The 25,379-nt window shown below is 40.0% G+C and overlaps 1 protein-coding gene across 10 annotated transcripts in view; it reads left to right on the top strand.

The window, feature by feature from the left end:
• Positions 1-6,226: 6,226 nt before the first annotated feature.
• Positions 6,227-25,379, top strand: part of HECTD1 (HECT domain E3 ubiquitin protein ligase 1) — an 83,352-nt gene continuing 64,199 nt past the window's right edge. For 6 of the 10 annotated variants that reach the window (XM_044435685.1, XM_044435680.1, XM_044435681.1 and 3 more), the window contains exons 1-2: positions 18,009-18,319; positions 21,111-21,376. In XM_044435685.1, the coding sequence (XP_044291620.1) occupies positions 21,237-21,376 (140 nt within the window). In that variant the 5' untranslated portion in view covers positions 18,009-18,319; positions 21,111-21,236. Of the gene's footprint in view, positions 6,399-18,008; positions 18,320-18,672; positions 18,691-21,110; positions 21,377-25,379 lie in introns of those variants that run through there. The other 4 variants (XM_044435677.1, XM_044435683.1, XM_044435684.1 and 1 more) reach the window with 4 other exon arrangements.

Raw genomic sequence — 25,379 nt, 5'->3', positions numbered from 1 at the left:
GAAGAGGTAGCTGTGAAAGTTGAGGCTGGTGTGAGCAACAGTAGGTCTTTGGGATGGGGTGGGAAGCTTGTCCATCTCTGTCCCCCTGACCCATCTAAAGACGCTTCACAGGCCAAAACTGAGGCCAAGGCTGCTACTACAGCCAGCACACTCAAGGTATGGTACTACTTCAATAGTGGCAATGCCAGGCATTTTAAAGCCAAATGCCCCAAAGCTGCACCAGAAAACACCACTGCACTGGTTTTCTGTGTCAATGACAACAGCAAGAAAAGATGTGAAGCTAAGCAAAATGTGCTATCCAGTCCCCCTCTATTCAGCAATAGTTAGGCTTCTTCTTGAGTGTTGTGTACACTTCAAGAAAGATGCAGACAAACTTGAAAAAGTTCAGAGGAGGGCAAGATGATCAGACTACTGGAAACAAAGCCTGTGAGAAGAGATTGAAAGAGCTGGGCATATTTAGCCTTGAGAAGAGGAGATTAAGGGGAGATACGATCATACTTTTCAAATATTTGAAAGGTTGTCACACAGAACAAGGCCAAGATCTCTTCCCCATTATTTATTTATTTAAGGTATTTATAACATGTTCGCAGATTGGTTCTCGGAATTGTTTACAAATCAGCTATCTAAAAATATAAAACATGCAATATATTGCAAAAATAAGAACCAATCACAATATATCAGAGGGCAGTTACAAAGGATACCATAATAATAGTAAACAGTAATAAGAAAGCCAAATCACACCATGCAAAACTAGTAAGATAAAAACCAATATAAAATTTATGAATTTAACAATTAATTTACAGTACATAAAGAATTAAAATGCTGGGAAAATAGAAAGGTTTGAACCTGGCCCTGAAATAAGTACAACATTGGCTCCGGGTGCACTTCCTGGGGAGCTGATACCACAATTGGGCACCACAGCTAAGAAGACCCTTCCCCTTCAGAGCACAGGACATGGAATAATGAGTTACAAGAGGCCAGGTTCCAGCTAGATATTGGGGAAAAATTCCTGACTGTTAGAACAGTATGGCATTGGAACCAATTACCTAGGGAAATTGTGGGCTTTCTCACACAGGGAGTATTCAAGAGGCAGTTGGACAGCTATCTGCCAGGGATGCTTTAACTAGTGGGCTGGACAGAGCAAGGCATGAGACTCAATGACCTTGTAGGTCCCTTCCAACTCTTCTATGATTCTATGGTCTCATGAACAGTAGAGTACAATCCTGAGCATATCTATGCAGAAGCATGTCTTACTTTGTTCAGTGAAACTTACACAAAGAGAATATAGAATTCCAATCATAACCCTTCCACCAGTTTTCATAGGGACTCCCAAACAAGTACACTATCCTACACTGTAATATCTAATTTATACAATGAAATATTTGCAACACAATTCTCCATTCAAACACCAAGGATGAACAGACTTTAGGCTTGCAAGATCTCTTTGGTTGTTACTGTTAAACAAGTTAGAGTCAAGAATCTTTGCTGCTCTGGTGAAAATCAATCAGAGATCTACCGTAGATCCTAATCTATTCTGGGTTTGTACCCATTTTCAAAGGAAAATATGTGTCACTTTACAAATAAAGCAATATACTCAATGATGCTTTGTTGAAAGGATTGTTGATATGTCCTACTTTGATGGCACAATTCTATTTGTGAATTATTCAGAAGTAAATCTCATTCAATTCAATTAGACTTGCTCTCTGCTAAGCCTGGATAGGATTGCTGCCTAAAGGTGCAGTCCTATTTATTACATCCTTGCTTTGAGGAAGCTTCCAAATCTGGAAGATTTTGAGATTCCTATGCTCTGTTGGAATGAAGCTGTAGGAGGAGTGGCAGGGGTGATCTTCACTTCCTTGTCTAGTGATTTTGCACTAAACAGGCTTTTCAGCCTGTCTATCAAGGGTGCTGTGGTAAAGGAAGGAGGCTGGAAAAGGCTCAGGGTATCTCAGTCATGGCCTCTCTGCTCTTTTCCCTTCCCAGCCCGTTGAAATGCCCTCTTCCACCCTTTTCCACCTTGGACAAACAAGGCATATTCTTTCCATTTCCACTGCAAAGGGATGCAGTTGGAACATAGGAAGTTGATAGGATAACCAATTCCCCCTTCTGCAGGCAGAGTACTTCTTCCAACCTTGGAAGGTTTGGATGAGGAATTCTATGATCCCTGGGAACTGTAATTGGGGTTCTTTTTAGCTTTAAACTGGTCAATTAATAACCATTATCCATATGGCAATTTTTGCTGAATTACAAGCTTGGTGTCCCATAAAACAATCATATGCCTAATTTATTACCTGCCAAACTTACCTACATGAGGAAAAGCAATTGCAAAACTACTTCAGCCCATGCTAAATATTTCCTCAACATACTAGTTTAACCATATGAATCAGCCTTCATATAGAGCAGCCTGGATCCAGCCTGAATGGAACATACAGGGAAAGGTTAGAGAAAGGTGCCCGGCTCTCCACATTATCTAGCTTATCCGCTATCTATAATTTAATACATTTATATACTGCTTAATAAAGGAATGTAAACACAGTGTATTATGGAAAACCAGAGTGCAATAAAATAAATAGACATATCTAGAAGAGTGATGCACAACATTATCAACAAAAATTAATTTGGAAAAGTTGGGATGAAAATGTTTTTAGCATGCACCTAAAAGTCACAATTGTTTGGCAAATGCTTTAAAATCAGGGCAGAGAATTCCAGAGGTCAGGAAAAAGTACACTAAAAGCCAGATAGGTCAAAAGTGTATGCAGAACCATCGAAAAGGCTTTCCTGAATGACCAAAGGAAATTGGCAAAGGCAGTTTCTCATTCAACTTGCCACGGGCCCATTTCTTCTAGCACTACACTAGCATTCTAACTTGTATCACTCAAATCTGGGAGATTAATTATTGTAGCCAGTCTCACAGAAACAGCTTAATGGTTATGCTCTTCGTGAAACATATAACTAGATGAGAAGCTATAGGCACATTACTTAATTTGAGATACGGTTCAGAGCCAATAAGTACAGTCATATGAGGGAACATTCCAGAAATAGTTTCCCAAGTCAAGATGTGCACAGTTCAGAGTACAAGGTAAGGTCATGGGTCATGATAAATCCAGCCAAATCAAGACATGATTCAAGAGCAAGTGACAAACTAGGATACACACACACACGCAGAGATGAAGAGGATTTACATCAGACTCTCCACAGGACAGTTCAAAGATCAAAGGTCTCTGCATGCTAGAAAGAGTGAGAGCACAAGGAAGTAGTGATGTTCCCTTTCAGGACCTGTTCATTCTTTCATACAAACTAGATCGGTATTTCAGATAGCAGCAGACAGGAGAGATGTTCCCTCTTGGAGTTTCTAAGACACCCAGATGGGCTAAATATTTTAGGGATTAAAAAGCCAAAACAGGAAAGTCATCTGGGCACTAGAGGCAATGGTTCCTGCATTATGTTTCATGGCATATTCTTAAAGATATGAGGATCAAACAGGTAAGAGTTCAAATTTAATGAAGAATCCAGGTAAGCTGTGCTTTGACTGATTCTGTTGGTGGCAAATCTAAGCAAGAAGAATTCCAGAGAGTAAAGATGAGATGTTCCCAGCAAAGGTCCCACCACCTTAGCACTTAAGATCTGAGATAAGCTACCATTATGCCTAACAGGGCATGTCTGTTCTACCCTCTTTAGACAGATTTTGTTCTGAAGTATCAAGGTCTAAAACACCTCCTTTTTCAGTTAAGTCTTTCTCCTATGCCTTAATCTCACAAAGAAACCCCCAGCCTCCTAAGCAGCAGGCATTTTGTTCAAGGTTGAAATCTGCAGCTGATCAAGTGCAGCTTGACTCCCTTGTAAACTCCCTTGACTAACTCCCTTGTAAAATCAGGTATAGTTAAGCTCCCATCATTCTGACATTCCCTAGCCTTAACAGACCTCAGTTCAACCTCCTCCTTGGGCTTTGTAACAAGATGGGACAGCAAGCTGAGTACAACTTTCACTGTGTAGGGCTATCTACAATTCAACTGTGTGCCCAATTAACCTGTTCTAAAACTGACACAACAGGACCAATACCGGCACTGTAGCTAATCTAGACATTAGAACACTAAAGGGTTTTTGAAACTGGGTTGGCAAATGTGCCTTCTACTGGAAGTTAAACATGTGGTAAAGACAGTACATGAACCTTTCATCTCGTATCCAGTTTAGTTTGGGTGCAGATGATGGGAATTACAGTCCAGTCGATGGAGGGCTATACATTCCCAATTCATGAGTTAAGTTTGCTCTCCTATTCTGCCATGCAACAGAGGATGTTACTTACATAACATGCTCTATACACCATTTTGAGAAAAAATGGTTCTGTGATGATTGGTTAAAGCATGGGTCCTCAAACTATGGCCCATGGGCTGGATCCGGCCCGCCATGCCCATTTATCCGGCCCGCCATGGAGGTTTTGGACTCATCGCGCACACGCGCACGTGGCAAGGTGCCGGCTTGCTTGCAAGGAGATCGTTTTGGACTTGCTCGGAGAAAATGATCTCTGTGCACACCTGCACCTGCCTCGCTGCATGCGTGTGCACATGCGCGCACCCCCCGCCCCAGCCCATGCCCCCCACACAGCCTTGGCGGCCCATGCCCATCGCCCGCTCCTTTCAACTGGCCCCCTGTTCAAAAAGTTTGAGGACCCCTGGTTTAAAGTAACACCATGAAATGCCTTAATTCAATTATTGTAAAGACAACAGGACCAAATTATGGGGGATTGGATCCAGAACCACTGTTCAGCCAGCAGCAGGATACTACTTGTGGAACAGAACTTCCATACCTTCTCCAGTTCCTTTGAGCCCCTGCATGCCCTGCAAACCTGCTCTGGATCTTACCCGGAATGTACAATATGTTCTTGTCATGAATAGTGACTTAAGGCTTTCAGCTGTCATTGGTCAGGCTTCCTAGGAATCTACAGAATGACCAAAGAAAAATGATGAGACTCCAGAGGAACGAGGCAAGGCACTGTATAGATGACTGTGCATGCTGTATTCATGTTCTTAGATTTTTCTAAAATGACTGTTGAAAATTAAAAACTTTTCTTTCAAGAATGAAAAAAGAGCATCATGCCATAAAACCTCATGTAGAAAATTATGATTGATAAATAAAGGCATTTAGGGAGGTACATTCACAAACACAAGTTAATGCCACAATGTTAATGAGTCACTTGTACATGATGCGAGTGCAGTATCTATCACAAATGTAATTTTAAAAAATGCTACTTATATTCCCATAAAGGACTTACGTCTAAGCAGAATGCTATCTCAACGTTTGCAGAGAAAATGGAAAAAGGCAGTTGAACAAAGTACCAATTAAAGCTAGAAGTCCTACAGGAAAAATTTTCCCCTTCCCCTAGCTGGGCTTATCTCAATTTTTTGAGCCAAGTTGGTGAAAAAAACTGAACGCTATTCAGTTAAGGTGACTCAAATGGCAGAAAAGGTGCTAGTCATCAGAAAAGAAGTTTGATTCTACAAAGCAGGACACATGTTTCACATGGAAAACAACACTGTACAGCATCCTTTTGCAATTTCTGATTGGCTAGAAGCAAAGGATGAAAATTTCCTCATTACATCACTCTAAGTAGAACAGCACAAGCAGGATGTTTAAGCAGGGAGTTCACTTCCTGTCTTTTGGATTTAGGAGTTTATGATGGCAAAATCTATAGAATGCATGCTTCACTTATGATTCCTTCAGAAGAGCATGTAGGCTGACAAAATTGTGTTAGCAGTGTCTGAAGGTACAAGTTGAGCAGCAATGTGTATATACAGAAACATGTACACATGTGTGTGTGTGTGCGCGTGAAAGAGAGAGAGAGAGAGAGACGATAGAAAATAAGTTCCATTATAAAAGGGAATGAGAGATTAAGAGAATAACTTAATAACTTTAGTTTTTACCCACAATCATGTGAATAGAAATCTTCAGAACCTGTAGTACTTTTAAAAAGTTATTTAAGGTCTATGTTACATATCTTCAGGCAAAATCTCATCAACATGACTAATCAAAATACTTAAAGAATGTAATAAGCAACCTTTAACACACACTGTGTTGCAGCACATTGCACAAGCTGGTGAATGGTAAACACTGTAGTTTTCAGCTGACGTAGAGTTGCACTTGTGACTGCCAGGATCCAAGATTACAGACAGTGACATGAGAGGAAAGCCAAGAAGCTGACTCTCTATTTAGACTCCCAAAGAAGGGACACCAGTAAAACCAAGAGAGAAATGTTATTATTTTTATAGAAGGCTTCACCTAAACTATTAAATTACAGAAATTTCTAGTGGGAATAATTTTTTCCTGGATGAGAGTATTATTCAAGAAGATGTTTGAAAACAAGGCCAGACATTGCTACAGATGCACTTTAGTGGATAAATCAAGTAAGTACCTCATCTTAACCATTCCTTTCACTGTATCTGAAGAATAACCTGAGACAGGAAAAAACTTTTCTCTCTAAAAAGCTGAATAAATTGAAACATCTGTTTCTTTAACATAAAGAGTTATTTGGTAAACTATCTCAGGTTAGTAATGTGTTTCTGGAAAACACAAATCTTAAGCATTCTGAGCTAGCTGGGAGTAAAACAGGGCTAGAGCAGCATCTGACTACAAGTATAATAAACATGTTTTGTTCTGTTTATACTTGGAAAGCATTGTCATTCCAAGCTATGTGGCCAAGAGCTATGGGGTCACCCAGAGTACTCATACTATACTCAGATTTCTGAATCCTAGAATCATTTGATACATCTTGAAACATGAGCTTCTTCCCAACCATGCAATGTTTTACAAATAAGGCTAAGCAAAAATGACATTACATAGAAACCAACAACAATTAAAAAGGTAAGTGTGCTTGATAAAACTGTTTTTAGGTAAAATCTAAATAATGAAATATCACATATTTTGTTTTATCATTCTCATAATTTCCTCCCAACCTATGGGTTGTTGTGCATGAGCAGGAGAGGAGACAGACTCCTGCATACCTGCAACTTCCCTTTTACTCAACAAGCTACGATCAACTTTTTCATATGTTGTTCAGTGTGGTGTCCAAGAGCAAACCGTGGGTTAACCACAGCTCCCAAAGATCTCATTGGACTGGATTCAGATGCCATGCTTAACAACCACTGAAGGAGCCAATTATGCATTACAGAGTAAAAGTAGATGTGGCAGTTACATGGGAATCAGTCTCTCTCTTTCCTGCGTGTGCAACAAACAACTCATATGTTTTTCAGTACCGGATTATCATTATGTGTGAACTGGGTAACTGAATAGTAAACAACACAAGAATCCTATAATTATTTTGCTGTAAATGTATCAATTTTGTCAAGCTTTAATTACAAGAAATAAAATACAGAAATTACTGGTCCACTGTCTAGAATGCTCTACTAGTAGACAGGCACCAACCATTTGGGTTGATCTTTTCTGCCTTATCATTATAATGTCTCATCTAAGTTTTATATATATATTTATTATGGTTTTTGCTGTACTGTTTGTATTTCACTTAGAAATTTTGTTTCAATTAGGCAATGGATGATGTAAACAAAAATTATATAAAAACAAACTATCAATAAAAAGCACAACAAACTAAAATTGTAACAAGACAGCAGCACAAGAATCCAACACCGTTTTAGGACATAAGAAGTGTAATACTGGATTAGACCAAGGGTCTACTGAGATCAATACTCTGTTTCATAGTGGCCAACCAGCTGCCTATGGGATATGCAGGACATCAGTGCAACAGTACTTTCCACTCAAGTTCCCCAGCAAATGGTATACAGATTATCTTGATCCATTTTAATTGGGTTTCAGGCCTGGTTTTGGGACTGGAACTGCCTTGGCTGCCCTATGACCTTTGCTGGGAAAGAGATGGGGGTGAAACCCTGTTGAGTTTCCTGGACCTCTCAGCGGCTTTTAATACTATTGACCATGCCATCCTGCTGGAGCAGTCGCCCAGTTTGGGAGTTGGAGGCACTGCGTTGCGCTGGCTCCCCTCCTGCATCACAGACTGTCTTCAGATGGTCCAGCTGGGGGATTATCACTCTGCGCCACAGCACTTGTGTCATGAAGTTCCACAGGATTCGACTATCCCCCATGCCTTTAAACATCTACATGAAACTGCTGGGAAAGGTCATCTGGAAGTTTAGACTGAAGTGTCATCCATATGCCAGTGACACTCAGTTCTACCTTTCGTTTTCACCTGGCTGGGAAGATTGAGTCTAACCTCAATCAGTGTCTGGTCTCAGTAATGGACTGGATGAGGGCCCACGAGCTCAAGATCACTCCTGATAAGATAGAAGTGCTGTTGGTGATTAAATCTCCATTTCAACTGGGAGAGTGTAAACCTGTTCTGGATGGGGTTGCACTCCCCCTAAAGGACAAGGTTTATAATCTGGGGTGACTCCTGGACCCGAAGCTCTCCCTGGTTGTTCATGTGGACTCGGCTGCCAGGGGTGCCTTTTATCAGTTCGGTCTGAATTACCAACTATGCCTCTACTTGGATGAGGGTAGTCTTGCCACAGTCATTCATACACTGGTAACCTCCAGATTGGAATACTCTAATGCACTGTACATGGGGATTCCCTTGAAGACAGTCTGAACTCTTCAAATGATTCAAAACAGGGCAGTGTGGTTGCTGACGAGGACCAGTTTTTATTAACATATTACAGTGGTCCTCCATCGACAGCACTGACTGCCTATTCCAGTCTGAACTGAATTCAAGGTTTTGACTATGACATATAAAGTCCTACACACCTTGAGACTACATTATCTTAGGGAGCACCTTGCTCAATACATTCCTGCCCATTGTCTAAGATTGTCAACTGGGGCCATCCTCTGAGTTCCTTTCCCCAAGAAGTTTAAAGGGGAGGTTGCAAGGAGAAGGGTCTTTTCTGTGGTGGCACCCCAATTGTGAAATGCCCTGCCATTGGAGATTCATCAGGCATCTACTTTACTGAGTTTTATGTACCTGATGAAAACTTTTCTCTTTTGATGCACCTATGGCAGTACTTAAACCATCTATATTGACAGCACTGGTTTTAATGCATTAATTTTATCAATTTACATTTTGTCTTATCATATATACTGTATTTTATCTTAATTATTATAAAGTTTTAACAGTATTATTTTATTTAATGTTATTGTTGACATTTTTATTGGTCACCCAGACAGGATGATGCTAATGGGGGGGTTTTATATAAATTTGATAAATAATAATAGATAAGTATACCGTCTCTAGGCATAAGCATATTACTGGAGTCATAAAGATTACAAGCCACTGACAGCAGTATTGTCCTTGAATTTATCCATTTCCCCTTTTAAAATCATCCAAAGTGATGGCCAGCACTACCTCCTGTGGAAGTAAATTCTGCACCTTAACTATGTATTGTGTGAAGAACAGTATTTCATTTTCTGTCTCCCGAATCTCCCACCAAACAACTTCATGAGCTAACATTGGGTTCTAATATTATGGAAGAGGGATAAAAAAAAGTCTCCCTCTCTACTTTATTCCCTTTTTTTCTAGATTAAATTATCACAACTGTTGTAACCTTTTCTTCATAGAAGAGCTGCTCCAGCCCCTTGATAATTTCAATGGCCCTTTTCAGCACTTTTTACAATATCCTTTTAGAGATTCTGCGACTGTAACTGTACACAATATTCCCAGTGAGGTTGCACAAGAGATTTCTATAAGGGAAGTATGATGCTGGCAAATTTATTTTCAGCTCCTTTCCTAAGTATGCCTAAGATGGAGATTGCCTTTTCCCAAAGCAGCTACGCTAGTGGGTTGACATTTTCAACTCCCTCTTTGGCTGGTTTTCAGATTCTGATATATTTAAGTTTAAATGTTTAAGATATTTTTTAAAGAAGTAGATAAAACTTTTTAAAACAGCAAATTTAAACACATACACCCCCCAAAAAACCTGTTAAAACAAAAAAGTTGCATACACAGCAACAATGAAGGATATTGAAGGACCTCTGAACAGAAAGTGTTCCATAAAACAATATTGTATTTGCTTTCTAGGTTCATGTATGAATAGAATGATAAGTGGAACCTCTGGATCTTAAATTTGAGAAATATTCTTAACTAAAGTTGTGCCTGATACTTCGAACTTAATTCGTTTCAGGAGGTCATTTGAACCCTGAATCGTCCCAAGTCCTATGCAATTTTCCCCATTAGAAATAATCTAAAATGAATTAATATGTTCCCAGACCCTAAATAATATCCATTTTGGGAAACTTAAACTGCAAATATGGCCTCCTGAAATGAATTAAGTTTGAGGGTATATACAAAGTGTAATCAAAAAGTATGCTGAATATTTAAATTTTAAAAATGACAGTAAAAGACACATTGCCATCAATCTCCCTCAAAATACTCCCTCTCTCTTCAAACACATGAACCCCAGCATTGTCATGGCTTCCTGGATGGTCTGAATCAATTCAAGATGAATTGATTCAAGTCAAACTAATCAATTCAAGCCGAATCAATTCAAGCCAAAATGAACGGTTTCAGGATATTGAGGCTTTTGTTCCCAACTTGGCCACACAACCAATGATGTTTTCACTGCAACAGAAAACAGAGAGCCAGTGTGGCATAGTGGTTAAGAGCGTGGGACTGGGACTCAGGCAACCTGGGTTTGAGTCCCTGCTCGGCCATGGAGCCAACTGGATGACTTTGGGCCAGTCACAGACTCTCAGCCCAACCTACCTCACAGGGTTGTTGTTGTGGGGATAAGATGGAGGTGGAGAATGATGTAAGCAGGATATAAATCGGGAAAAAGGAAAAAGGCAGGATATAAATCGGGAAAAAAACCCCCTGCATTTTTTTCACTTAGCTTGCATCTATCTCTAGCAAGCATGTAGAAGATGAATCATCTGATTTCATCTTATGCACATTTATTCAGCTATAAATTCCACTAAGATCAACAGGTGGGGTTTAGGATCGTACCCCTAAAGACTACATATTCTATATCATAATATGATTAGAGCCCCAATCTTATATCCCTAAGGATACCCCTACATAGTCCAAAATATTATATAGCCAACATGCTTCCACAATTTCTGCTCAGTTTTGATTAACAGGTAACTGTCCTGTTTTGCCTAAAAAGAAAGGAAAAGAGTATATCTTGTTGTTGTTGTTGTTGTTGTTAGTTGCGAAGTCGTGTCCGACCCATCGCAACCCCATGGACAACATTCTTCCAGGCCTTCCTGTCCTCCACCATCTCCCGGAGTCCACTTAAGCTCACACCAACTGCTTCCGTGACTCCATCTAGCCACCTCATCCTCTGCCGTCCCCTTCTTTTTTTGCCATCTATTGTTCCCAGCATTAGGCTCTTCTCCAGGGAGTTCTTCCTTCTCATTAAGTGGCCAAAGTATTTGAGTTTCATCTTCACTATCTGGCCTTCTGAAGAGCAGTCAGGCTTGATCTCTCTAGGCTGACCGGTTTGATCTCCTTGGGGTCCAAGGGACTCGCAGGAGTCTCCTCCAGCACCACAATTCAAAGGCCTCAATCCTTTTGCGCTCAGTCTTCCTTATGGTCCAGCTTTCACAGCCATACATTGCAACTGGGTAAACCATAGCCTTGACTATATGCACTTTTGTCGGCAGGGTGATGTCTCTGCTTTTTAGTATGCTGTCTAGATTTGCCATAGCTTTCCTGCCCAGGAGCGAGCATCTTTTAATTTCTTGGTTGCAGGCCCTGTCTGTGGTGATCTTGGAGCCCAGGAAAATAAAGTCTGTCACTACCTCCATTTCTTTCCCATCTATTTGCCAGGAAGTGAGAGGACCGGATGTCATGATCTTAGTTTTCTTAATTTTGAGTTTCAAGCCAACTTTTGTGCTCTTCTCCTTCACCTGCATCAAGAAGCTCTTTAGTTCCTCTTCACTTTCTGCCATTAAAGTGGTATCATCTGCATATCTGAGGTTGTTGATATTTCTCCCAGCAATCTTAATTCCAACTGGCGATTCATCTAGCCCCACCTTTCTCATGATCTGCTCTGCATATAAGTTAAATAGGCAGGGCGACAGTATACAGCCTTGCCGAACTCCTTTCTCAATTTTGAACCAATCAGTAGTTCCATGTCCAGTTCTCATTGTTGCTTCTTGATGCGCATATAGGTTTCTCAAGAGAAAAATAAGATGGTCTAGTATTCCCATCTCTTTAAGAACTTGCCACAATTTGTTGTGATCCACACAATCAAAGGCTTTAGCATAGTCAATGAAGCAGAAGTAGATGTTTTTCTGGAACTCCCTAGCTTTCTCCATGATCCAGCGTACATTGGCAATTTGATCTCTAGTTCCTCTCCCTCTTCGAAATCCTGCCTGTACTTCTGGTAGTTCTTGGTCCACATACTGCTGGAGCCTAGCTTGTAGGATTTTGAGAGTAACTTTGCTAGCACGTGAAATGAGTGCAATGGAGCGGTAGTTTGAACATTCTTTGGCATTGCCCTTCTTTGGGATCAGAATGTAAACTGACCTTTTCCAATTCTGTGGCCACTGTTGAGTTTTCCAAATCTGCTGGCTTATCGAGTGTAGTACTTTTACTGCATCGTCTTTTAGGATTTTGAATAGCACAACTGGAATACTGTCGCCTCCACTAGCTTTGTTCATTGCTCAGACTTCCTAAGGCCCATTTGACTTCACATTCCAGGATGTCTGGCTCAAGGTCTGTGACCACCCCATTGTGGTTGTCAGGGACATTAAGCTCTTTCTTGTATAGTTCTTCTGTGTAATCTTGCCACCTCTTCTTAATCTCTTCTGCCTCTGTTAGGTCCCTGCCATTTTGGTCCTTTATCATGCCCATCTTTGCATGAAATGTTCCCTTCATATCTCCAATTTTCTTGAAGAGATCTCTGGTCCTCCCTATTCTATTGTTTTCTTCTATTTCTTTGCACTGTTCATTTAAGAAGGCATTCTTATCTCTTCTAGCTGTTCTCTGGAATTCTGCATTCAATTATTTATATCTTTCTCTTTCTCCCTTACCTTTCGCTTCCCTTCTTTCCTCAGCTATTTGTAAAGCTTCCTCAGACAGCCATTTTGCTTTCTTGCATTTCTTTTTCTTTGGGATGGTTTTAGTTGCTGCCTCTTGTACAATGTTGCGAACCTCCATCCATAGTTCTTCAGGCACTCTGTCTATCAGATCTAATTCCTTAAACCTATTTGTCACCTCTACTGTATATTCATCAGGGATATGATTTAGGTCATACCTGAGTGGCCTAGTGCTTTTCCCTACTTTCTTCAATTTAAGCCTAAATTTTGCAACAAGAAGCTCATGATCTGAGCCACAGTCAGCTCCTGGTCTAGTTTTTACTGACTGTATAGAGCTTCTCCATCTTTGGCTGCACAGCACATAGTCAATCTGATTTCTGTGTTGACTGTCTGGTGATGTCCATGTGTAGAGTCGTCTCTTGGGTTGTTGGAAAAGAGTGTTTGCTGTGACCATCGTATTCTCTTGACAAAATTCTACCAGCCTGTGCCCTGCTTCGTTTTGCACTCCAAGGCCGAACTTGCCTGTTATTTCAGTTATCTTTTGGCTTCCTACTTTAGCATTCCAATCCCCCATGATGATAAGGTCATCATTTTTTGGAGTTAATTCTAGAAGGTGTTGTAGGCCTTCATAGAACTGGTCAACTTCAGCCTTTTCAGCACCAGTGGTTGGGGCATAGACTTGGACTATTGTGATGTTGAATGGTTTGCCTTGGATTCGAACTGAGATCATTCTGTCATTTTGGAGATTGTATCCCAGTACTGCTTTTCCTACTCTTTTATTGACTATGAAGACTACTCCATTTCTTCTGAGGGTTCTTGCCCTCAGTAGTATACCTGATGGTCATCTGAATTAAATTCACCCATTCCTGTCCATTTTAGTTCACTGATTCCTAAGATGTCGATGTTCAGTCTTGTCATCTCTTGTTTGACCACATCCAGCTTGCCTTGATTCATGGATCTTACATTCCAGGTTCCTATGGAGTATAGATCTTTGCAGCATCGGACTCTCATTTCACCACCAGATACATCAGCAACTGAGTGTCCTTTCGGCTTTGACCCAGTCGCTTCATTCTTTCTGGCGCTACTAGTACTAGCCCTCCGCTCTTCCCCAGTAGCATATTGGACACCTTCCGACCTGAGGGGCTCATCTTCCGGCGTCATATCTTTTTGCCTTTTGGTACTGTCCATGGGGTTTTCATGGCAAAGATACTGGAGTGGATTGCCATTTCCTTCTCCAGTGGATCACGTTTTTTCAGAGCTCTCTGCTATGACCTGTCCATCTTGGGTGACCCTGCACGACATAGCTCATAGCTTCATTGAGCTACGCAAGCCCCTTCACTTTATATTTAAAATTACAGAGACACATCACATGTCACTCTAACTAAAGTCTATAACTAGATGATGTCTAAGTGATCTTAGGACCATGACACATGACTGGCTGTTCCCCTGTGAAGTGGAAGAACTTCTGTTGTCTTCATGTTCTCTGAATACACCTGTTTTTCTGGTGACTACAAGAAGAATAATCACCAGTAATATTTGAATATACTCTAATCTTACATTCATTATATTATTACATTCTTTGTGACTAATTATTACATTCTTTGTGTTATTAACCAAACTGATGTCCTTAGTATACAACTCTACTAAGTCAACTATTGTGATGACCAAGGGAGCCTGAATGTGGAAGTTTTTATTTTTAATGTTTGACTCATTATTGATTCAATGGAATCATTATAAACAGATCATTCTGAATAGGCAGTACCTACTGAATGATCCTCCTGTGAAACATAAATTAGGAGTTTTACAATTAAAAAAACCTATACACATTATCTTAAGTATATACTCCTTTAATTTTATTCAAACAGTCTTTTACATAATGTCTTATGTAAAAGAACTTCAGAATTTCAGCTTTGAAGATTTTCATATAAAAGTCTGCTCATAAATGGACTTAACTCTGTACAGGTTGAAACAACCCTTGGATTGTTTTAGAGAAGCCTTGAAGCACACATAAGCAGGTATCACAGTTGGGTACATTGTACTGGCCCAGTCTGAGTAAAGCAATGATTGCTGATGCTCCTAGGGACCTAGGCAGATCCCGTACTGTGCTGCACCCCTGCTGTCTCCTGAAGAAGGGGTCTGTTCATTCCTCAGAGGGATTGCTTCCTCATAACAATGGGGAGGAAGCAGCCTATAACCCTTTCTCTCAGAATATTCATTTCTGGTGTGATAATGTAATAAGTGCAAAATTATGTGCTAGTAAAGGAGATGCACCACCTAGTTACTGAAGATGATAACGGTACACTTCAAACATAGACGCACATTTTAAATCAATTAGTTAAAATCAATTAATACTTAAAAACAACAACATAAGCCTGAGGTTAACATCCTGACAGTCCCTTTGGTACACATTGCAAGTTTCAAGTTTCACAGGTTTTACACCATGTCACTGAAAAGCAGACAGACATCCTCTTGTTATTATCCATTACATTTTGAAGGATGCAACTAGGAAAGAGAAATTCAGCAAGCAATAAGCTACAGGGATCCATGTATAAACTAATTCATCCCTTGTACCAAATAGGCCCAATTCAGTGAGTCCAATATGTGAGTAGGAGTTGCTCCATTCTCTTCAATGTTGAAGAATGAATTCTCCAAGGATGGGAAATGCATTTATGGTTACTGCCTAAAGATGTTCCTCAAGGCTTTGGCCATCCAATGAATGAAATGATATGCTGTACAGCAACTGTTAGAAAATAACAATCCAAAACTTATCACAACATAAATGTTTTTAGATCTTTCATGTCAATTATCGTTATGATGTAGTACATTTTAACAATGTAGTAACTATTGTTTCCAACCACCTTCATACAAAAGACAACACAACTGTACCTACTGTTCTTATTGAAGAATTGCTAGATTTTTCTACTAAAAAGTTCAAACTGATTGGCCTGTGTTATTGGAACTAGCTGAGACTGCTTTGGATGGATGTGAGTTGTTGATGGGTATGCAGGATCTGTTGGTTTATTATTGGAATGACTTTAATAAGCTTAGGCAACTAGAATCCTATCTAGAGAAAGCAGATGTTGCTACAGCAGTACATTCTTTGGGTATCTCAACACAGTTTTAATGTACTCTACATGGGGCTGCTTTTGAAGATTATTTGGAAACTTTAATTGGTGCAGAATGCAATTACCAGTTGCTGGTGGGAGAGAGGAAACCAGAATATATAGCACTTATCTGGTATCAGGTACATTGGTTGCCATTTCATTTCCAGATCCAATTTAAAGAGTTGATGGTAACCTTTAAACTCATATGAACCTGAATGACCTCTAAGATCAGTTTCCAAAGTCCTGCTATCAAGTATTAGATTGGTAGGATGTAAAGAAGGAAACTTTTTTCTGGAATTCCCCCCTTGACAGGTATACATCTTACCTACATTGTTATATTTTAAATGGGGTCAAGATCTATATATATACCAAACTGCTTATAAACAATATTTTTACTTACGGCATTTCGGGTACAGTCCCAAGGTGATTGCCATAAGCTCCTGGGCTAGGTAGCTTACAAGTCATCCAATGCAGATGTAGTAGTGGCCGAAACAATCTTCATCTCCCTGTATTCCCAGCTTGCATTTTGTTCTAGATGGGTTTTCTTCCTGTTCAGAGGTGGGGAAAGGTTGCAGAGGTGTCTGGATAGCTCATTTTCTGACATTTCCAGTTTCTTTCTCTCCTTGCAGTACTCCCTTTTCTCCCACTCTGGTCACTTTGCTGACCTCAAAGAGTACCTGGCATTCCCCCCCCCCCCCCTTGAGCTAGCTGCAAGGGAGGAGTGGCAGAGGGAAGGCTTTGACATTAGAACAATTTCTAACCTTGGATCTTGGAATTCAAACTATTCTATGTCTTTCAGACATGACATTGCTCCATTAAGTGCTGCTAGTTTTAAGAGCTGATGTTCTTTGATTTTCTTTTAGTATCATTTTATTTATATTGTTTTATTTTCTCTTGCAGCAATATTTTAGATATGTTTGTATGTTAGATTATGGTATGATTTATAATATGTATTTAGAGATTGCCTTACTATGTTGTGAGCCATGTAGAAAAGCATAGCCTTGAAAATTGTCAAATAATGTCTTGTAAATTACAATTTGGCCATATGTACAATATTCATTTCCTGTCATAAGAAATCCTATTTTCAATTTTGGGGAGTGGGAAAGAGTCAGCAAATATCAAAGATTTCATCTTGGGGGGAAAAAAGATTGTATCACAAAAAAGTTGTTGCACCACATAAAGCCATGGCATCGAAGGACAGCCTTCTCTTTAAATAAATAGGAAAGCCTAGTTAAATTCAGTTGCTTAGAATCATGTAGTATCAGATCACTAGAAGGAAATACAGGCGTTTCTGAGAAATACTCACTTGTGATCTGAAACACTGGTGGTGTTGCACTACACAAACCCGCTAGTGTGGTGTTAAAAGAGAAGGCTGAGGATTGGGAACATATCGGCCCAACTTTTTTCTCAGCGATGGAACTCATGGCAAGCCATTCTCTCTGTTTAACCTCTCTCGCAGAGGCAATAAAAATGTGGCACGAGGAAGAACCCTAAGCTCCTTAACAGCAGAATAAAAATATGAAATATTGCCCTTCTGCATTAAGGTCTCTGTAGTCCACAAGTTTACAAAAATTGGGTTTAAAGTGTCATTTTAAATCTAAGACATTGAAAAAATTGTCGGTCTTTTTCCACAAGGATACGAAGATATTACCAAAATTAGGATTGGGGAAGGGAGCCCATAAGAGATCAAGCTTGCCGCGCCGTGCGAAATCAATGTCATTTAATTCATTCTGTTGCGGCGTTATAGTGGCACGGAGAGGAGGAGGCAAACAGAGCTTACGAAGGAGCGAAAGGGCCGGCTGAGCGCGGCCACCTCCGCAGCGCCCTCTCTGCCCGCTCCCCGCATCGCTCCTGTGCTGCTCCGGGATTCGGCCTCGGCCTGGCTCCAAGGCTGGCGGGCTCCTCCTCCTCCTCTCGTGTCTGTGGCGCTCGCTTCTCTCGTTCCCCCCTCCCCATCTTCTGCCGGGAGGATCAAGATGGACGGGATGCGAGGCCGTCTGGCGATGGACTAAGGGAGGGGGGAGGGCACCAGAAAGCGGCGGCGGCGGCGGCGGCGGCGCCGGCTGAGGGAAAAGTCCGGGCGCCGCGGGGGAGCAAGTCACTCCGCCGGCGAAGAGGAAACAACGCTGTGGGCCTCGCGGCGGCCTTTCCTAAGCTGCCTGGCCGGGTCACCCTACGAGGCCTGCGGCTTGCAGAGAACGCGAGTGCTCCGGCGCGCCCCGGTAGGAAACGTGGAGTAAGCCGGGCTCTTGAGGCGATTCTAACACGGCGCTGCCGGTGGTGGGGCGGATGTCTGCGATGTGTGGTAGAAGGAGAACGGAAGAAGGGTGTGTGGAGGAGGGGAGGGGAAGTGTGTAGGTAGAGATCACGCAGAGCCCAGGCACGGCGGTGGTCAGTAGGCCTGGAAAAACTAGAATTTATGGACTGAAGGGCAGCTCGTGCTTTCGTCTGTCGAGCTCCGAGTGACATCCTGCCCTTAAGTAGTGGGTGTTGTTGGGCCTGCTCCTGCTTTGGCCTGGCAGGAGGAAAGGCAAGCTGGTGGTCCTGTGGGGTTCATCTAGGTTTGTCAGACTCGTGCTTTAGGGCCTTGCAGGTGAGAGAGGCTGTGCCGGTTCTTGCTGTTTCTGTTCTTTCTTTGTGATTAAGCGAGTGGATATCCTTAATGGTTGAGGTAGACACTCCGAAGTCTGTAAAAGCAAAATACATCCGTACTTAATCTTACTATAGAGGAGACAGCCAATACTTAGATAAGCTTATGAAGTTATGTTATGGTCAAATCATCTGTTCGTGAAGTTTAGGCCTCGGATGGGCAGGGTCATGGGTCATTCCCAGACCTCTGTCTAAGATCTTTTTATTGAGAGGTGCTAGAGACTAAGCCTAAGAGCCCTTTACATGCAAAGCATGTGCTCCAACACAATACTCGGGCCCTTTCTCCCAGCATATATGACTGTGGGGGGACTATGTTAAACACATCCCTTTGCTGTGTATTTTGAAAGTGAATTTCTTGTTAAGTGTGTATGCAAACACAGCATTAAGGCTTTTGAAAAACATATGCTTGGGTTTCTCGAATATAAAATACAGGGTGATATTTTTGATACAGGGTGATTTTACTCAAAAATAAATGTATGTTTAACCTACGCCAGTTTCTAGGTTAGAGTTGTTTGTTTTACTGTACAGGAAGTACTGTTGGGTAGAATTAAGCATACTTAGATGGTACTAAATTTGGCTGAAGTAAGTGAGGCTGATTTCTATTTTTTTTAAAGATAGTTTTAGGCCATGAAGTCGGTATATTAAGTTTTTTTATGAAGTTCTTTTTCTGTGCAGCTTGTATTACCTTTTTAAACACTAACTGATCACAAGTAAATACAACAGGTAGAATTTGCCTACCAAGTAACTGTATAAAGCCATACTTGTAAAGTAATCTTCCTCCCTTTCTTTTAATTATTTTACTGTCTCAAGAAATTCTCTGTAGTTACCCTTCTATTTTTTGTAATTCCACTTTTGGAAGGATAGAAGGGCAGATTTTACATCAATAAAGAGATTTTATGTTGAGAGCCAAGTAATACTGCTGTTTGTGTTGGAATAGCAACAGGATTAAGTTTACAAAATTAAATAATTATATGTATGTAAGAACAAAGATTATCCTATATAAACCTGGGAGTGGGTCCGAGGACTGGGGACATATCAAGGATTGTGCTGTAGAATACCAGTTGAATACAGACAGCATTTGATTCCTGTTATACAAACAAATCCAGGAAGCTTTCAGGTAGAAATCAAGCATCACTTATTTTAAGTATGTTTATATGTATACCAGTTTTTCATAATTGTCCTCAAAATAACTTAATGAAAAAAGCATGCTAATGGTACAGTAGCATATCAACATTATGTTAATGAAGTAATGTTTGTCAATACATATAAAATTTCTAGGTCAGTTAGGCAAAAATAGTAGTGATAAGGTAAAATATATAAGGATGCAGTTTAATAAATGCCACAAACAACCCCCATCCACTGCAAAACCTGATGCTTAGGAGTGTGAAAACATTTATATTAATATCTCAACTTTTTTTCCCTTCAAGGAAAGTTAATGCTGCTACCACATTAAAATAAGCTGCCTAGTGCACAGAACACCAATAAGTCACAGAACTGAATTCTGTTAATCCAAATTGGAGACATAAAGGATTAAACTGAAATCCTAAACACACTAAGCAGTAAACCCCCACAGCACATTTGAATAACCTGAATTGCCTGATGTTGTAATCTGAGTTGCTAAATTTTCTGCTTTCTTAAATTATGACTGAAGAGTTAAATACTTAAAATAGAGCTAGCAATATTTCAGGAAGAGTTCCTTTTGAGGAGTTCCTGTTAGCAACAGGAAGAGTTCCTTTTGGGGATTTGAAATTTTGGTTTAATTACAGTGTGGACTGTGCTTGATTGTTTTTAGTGGCTCATTATTTTAGTAGCTTACAAGCCAAAGGAAGAGTAAGACCATAGGTGCTTCAAAAGATGTTCTAGCTCTGAAAAAAACTAAATTATTATTTAAGAAGAGATTGTTGTTGAAATATTAGTTTTGTAATTCCTGTATTCTCCATCTTTTTTCTCTTCTCTGTGACCAACAGAAGCAAATAGAATCAACAAATATTTTGGGTGGTATCCACTTGATGTTTTTCTGCTGATGCAAGGTATCTGTGGGAAGTGGTAATTTTTGGCAACTTTCTCCTGCTGCTTCCAGATCTTCACTAGAGGATTAGAGGATCTTCTGGAATAATATATAAACTGGCAGAAGAGAATTCTGAAAATTATCCCTCTTCCTTTTCTATTCATGGATGCCTTCCATCATATATCAGTTGGATGCCACCTGTTCTGATTTGCATAATTGGTTAATTTTGGTACACAATTATTTAGTTCAGAAGTTGCAGTGCTCTAGTAATAAGAGTATAAAATATGTTGTGGTAAAACTAGGAAGTATAAATAAAATAACTACACATCTTTTAATGGATTGCTCTTTATTTTCAGGTGAAGATTGCAGAAACGTGGGATCCTCTCAGAGTGGAAAACCTATTGTGCTCAAGTTGTTCTGACTGGATTTTATTTAAAAAGTTGGTTACTTTTTAATTTAAGGAAAGGCAACGCTTTAAAACCATGGCAGATGTGGACCCTGACACATTACTTGAGTGGCTGCAGATGGGCCAAGGAGATGAAAGAGACATGCAACTTATAGCGCTGGAGCAGTTATGTATGCTGCTTTTGATGTCAGACAATGTGGATCGATGCTTTGAAACGTAAGTAAAGTTTATTTTGATAAGTTTATGTAAACCTGTACTGATTAGTTTGAGAGCCCAATTAACATGTAACAGGAACATCCTCTAGGCAGGCCACGTATGGCCAGAGTAATATCCATATTAAAATCACTTTTTGTGATACATTGACACTAGTGGTAATCCATAGAAGAGTCAGATGGACCAGCTGTAATTCACTTTGGTTCATAATAAGGTAATGGGTTCAGGAGTGTTTGTATTGGAGGCAGCTGGCATAATTTCCTTAGGCGTTTGATGATTTTAACATGCACTTAAGTCCTCTGGCATAACAAAAGGGCATGCATTACAGCTTTTGCTGCACATCATACAGATCAGTAGTATAAAACAAGATAATTAAATATAGAACCAAATATGAGATAAGGAAAAACTAGTAAAGACTCCTTCAGAAATTGTACTTTTTCTGTCAATCTCTGTAAAATTAGACTTTCATTAGATTTACTATTAACAGAAGTAACTTACTAGAGCCTTAAAATGCAATATTAGGGTGGCATTCATTACCCTCTGAGCTCTTCCAGCCCTGCAATGCAAGCTAGATGGCTGTGGTACATGGGATGGGAAGGCTGGGCTGTAGAGGCACCATCAGTGTATGTCACATCTTATCACCATTCTCCAGCCCTTCCAGAAAGCCTGCTATACCTCTTCTACAAGGTCACTTTAGTAGCCAGTGTTGTTCTTTCTATGCTGGAGGCAGTGTGTGTATATGTTGTGGGAGGGGATGCACTGAGTGTGGATTTCCATCTTTGACAGCAGAGCTGTTTTCTGATATTGGAGCTAGGTCTCCAAAGTATCATATGACCCCAGATGCTATGTAGAATACATAGGATTGTTGTTGAAAGCAGAGCTGTGTCTTGACTACTGGTTGCTAAATACTATTATTATTATTATTATTATAGTGCGATAGTTAGGAATATATTTTGTTTGCTAATATTGGAAATGAGTGGTCAATGTGGAACTTCTTATATAGTGTTTCTATATCCCAAGCTTTAAAGTTCTAAACACAATAATGAACTAGACAGGAAAATTGAATCATATTTAATTTTTAACATGTATTAAGTGAGATGCCTTTAACTGCTGCTATGTTAAGAGGAAGCTCTGAAGATTTCCTAGGTCCAGTCTTTCTGTGAAACTAATAGGGATATTTTCCCTTCTGGTATCTAGTTAGACAGACTTTTTTAGTGCAATATTGCTTTAAAAGTTTTTGCTTTGAGCAGTGAAGTATTTTTTATTGCGAGTTAGCAAAGCTTCCAAGTTTTAATGAAATGCATTGACCAAGTGCAAGTAAACTCTTTGTTGTAACAAAGAGTTTAAAAAACCAACAGCTTTAGGGGAAAATGCAATGTGAATGCCTTACCTGTTGTTTACAAAGTAGTACCTTTATCTTTATACTGGTTCTACCACTGTATTTTCTGTAAAATCAAGAGAAGTAAACCATCTTTGCTATCAAAGTATATTACTGAAAGCATTAACAAACCACAAATCTTGAGGAAAAAATAATAAAATGGACCACATAGACTATGTATTCTGAACTTCAGTGGAGCTAAATTAGTTTAAATTCAAGTAGATATATTGGTCTGTAAAATGGTTTACTCTCAGCTTTCAAAAGAGTCTTACATGCCATAACATGAGATTCATTCTAGTCATTCTGACCTGTTAATAGTAGTTGACATTAGTCATCCTTCAGTGGCAGTGATTCAGGGAGGCTGATCATTAGTCATAAATTTGTATGATAATATTTGGGAGATTAAAATTTTGTTTATATGTTTATAAAGCTGATTTCAGACATGATAATTTTACAAAAAGTGGAGAGTGTCCTTACATAGCATGCATTTTAAATGTATTTTATTAATGGGTATTGCTTTAGCATATGAGGTGTAGAAAGTTCAGTTGTGAATGGTTTTCCGTAGCAGGATAGAATGCAAAGAAAACAGCAACTTTAAATTTAGATTTGGGTGGTTACAGGGAATCCTGGCAAATAGGAGATAGGCAACTAAACGCTGAGTATCTTGGGATTCCTTATAGTTTAAATTCTAAAGTAGGTGTAGAATCATGTAAGGTCTTCTTTGTAGGAGGTGATAATCAGAATTTAGTCTTTATTTAAAGAATAGAATTTCCATTCTATTTCACCCATGGTTTGTTGCCCAACTCAGGTTTCTGTGGAAGCTGATTGATGAAATAGTGAGCAGTTCTCGATCTCACAGTTGTTAGTTACTCTCATCCTTCATGCAATGCCTCCCTGAATCTTAGATGCCTTTGTGGTGCTGTCGTACTGGCATACAGTGCAGCTGTGTTCTCTGTTCATCAATGCCATTAAGATCTTTCCAAAAATAACATTAATCTGACTCTAGAAGCCATAGACTTCATTAGTTCAGAAGACTTGGACCTAATATGAATCACTTCTAACTTGTGGGCCATGTCAAGACCTGGATTTTTGTCATTTATTTTGCAATGCATAGGAAGGTTAGATAGGAGCTACATAATACTGTAGTTACCGTAAGGGGCAGCCTGCACTACCCTAGTCGGTTGTTGTTCTGTCTCTTATAGTGATATTGCTGTAGAGAAGTGCTGTTTTTATGGTTTTATTGGCATGGCTGAATTCAATCAACTCAGTAATCCACAGTTTAGATTGCCATATTGTCTGAACCCATTCACTGTATTGGATACATTTGATTTTCCATTGGTGGATGTTGCATATGTTTCTTCCCAAACTATAATAAAAGGTGTGAAGGAGATGGTATTATACTTAACTAAAAGGAACCATAGATCTTAATCTGTCAGTCTTAATCTGGTGCTGAAAAGATGACAAGGTTGGCACCAGATGGGCTGCAATGGAGAGGTTGTTCCATAGATGGGAGCCACCACAAAAAAGCCCTTTCTCTTGTTGCCACTTAAGAGACTCCTTCAAAGTTGGCATTCAGAGAAAGGCCCCACATGTTAAGTGTAGTATCTAAGAAGATTGCAGTTAAGAGAGATGCGGCAACAGATACTGTAGTCCCAACCCATGTAAAGCTTTATAGCTTAAAACCAGCACCTTGAATTTGGCTGCCTGTATGTTCTGAGCCTATGAAGTAGGCCAAAACTGGCATTATGTGTTCTATGGGTTCCAGTTAATAATCAGGCTTTCGCATTCTGCATGAGCTGCAGCTTCTGAACCATCTTCAAGGGCAGCCTCATGTACATTATATTGCAGTAGTCTAACTTAGAAATTACTGGAGTGTAATTACTTAAACTAGTCCATTCCTGCCTGGATAGTTGGCTTAGCTGAGCCACTAACTGAAGCTTGAGGCCACCTTAGCCTCAAATGACAAAGATGACTCAAGGAGCAACCCTACACTACAAACCTGCTCCTTTATAGAGAATGCAACCCCTTCCACAACAGGTTGTACACATTCCTTCTAGCCAAAGGAACCACCCACCAGCAGATTCTCAGTCTTGTCAGGATTGAACTTCAGTTTGTTAGCTCACATCCAGTCCATTGTTACAGCCAGATGCTGGTCTAGCATATGCACATATTTAGCATATTTATGACAAAATAGTCCAAAAGTGCAGATAACCCCATTCAGCAGTTTGATGTAGATCTTAAATAGCATGGTGGACAAGACTGACCCCTGAGAATATCCATGCTGGAGAATCCACAGGATTGAAAAAATATTCCCAATGTAGCACCTTCTGGAACTGATCATCTAAGTAATGAAAGAATGACTGCAGGACAGTAACCCTCACTCCCAGCTCACTCCAGAAATCACCCTAGAAAGATACGGTGGTAGATGGTATCATCTTAAAAGATCTAAGAATATCAGCAGTGTCACACTGTCCCAGCATAGTCATCATACAGGATTACCAAGGCTGTTTGAGCCAAAAGGGTCCCTAAAGTTTGTTGGCAACCACCCACTCAAGATTTGTCCGGAAAAGGAAGACAGTAGAACCCCCATATCTGTAGGGGATAGGTTCCAACCCCCCAGTAGATGCT

The sequence above is a fragment of the Varanus komodoensis genome, unplaced genomic scaffold (assembly GCF_004798865.1).
Source record: "Varanus komodoensis strain SLA01 unplaced genomic scaffold, ASM479886v1 scaffold3, whole genome shotgun sequence".
Classification (NCBI taxonomy): domain Eukaryota; kingdom Metazoa; phylum Chordata; class Lepidosauria; order Squamata; family Varanidae; genus Varanus; species Varanus komodoensis.
Note: the sequence above shows the minus strand (reverse complement) of the source record. Positions and strands in the feature narration are given on the sequence as shown.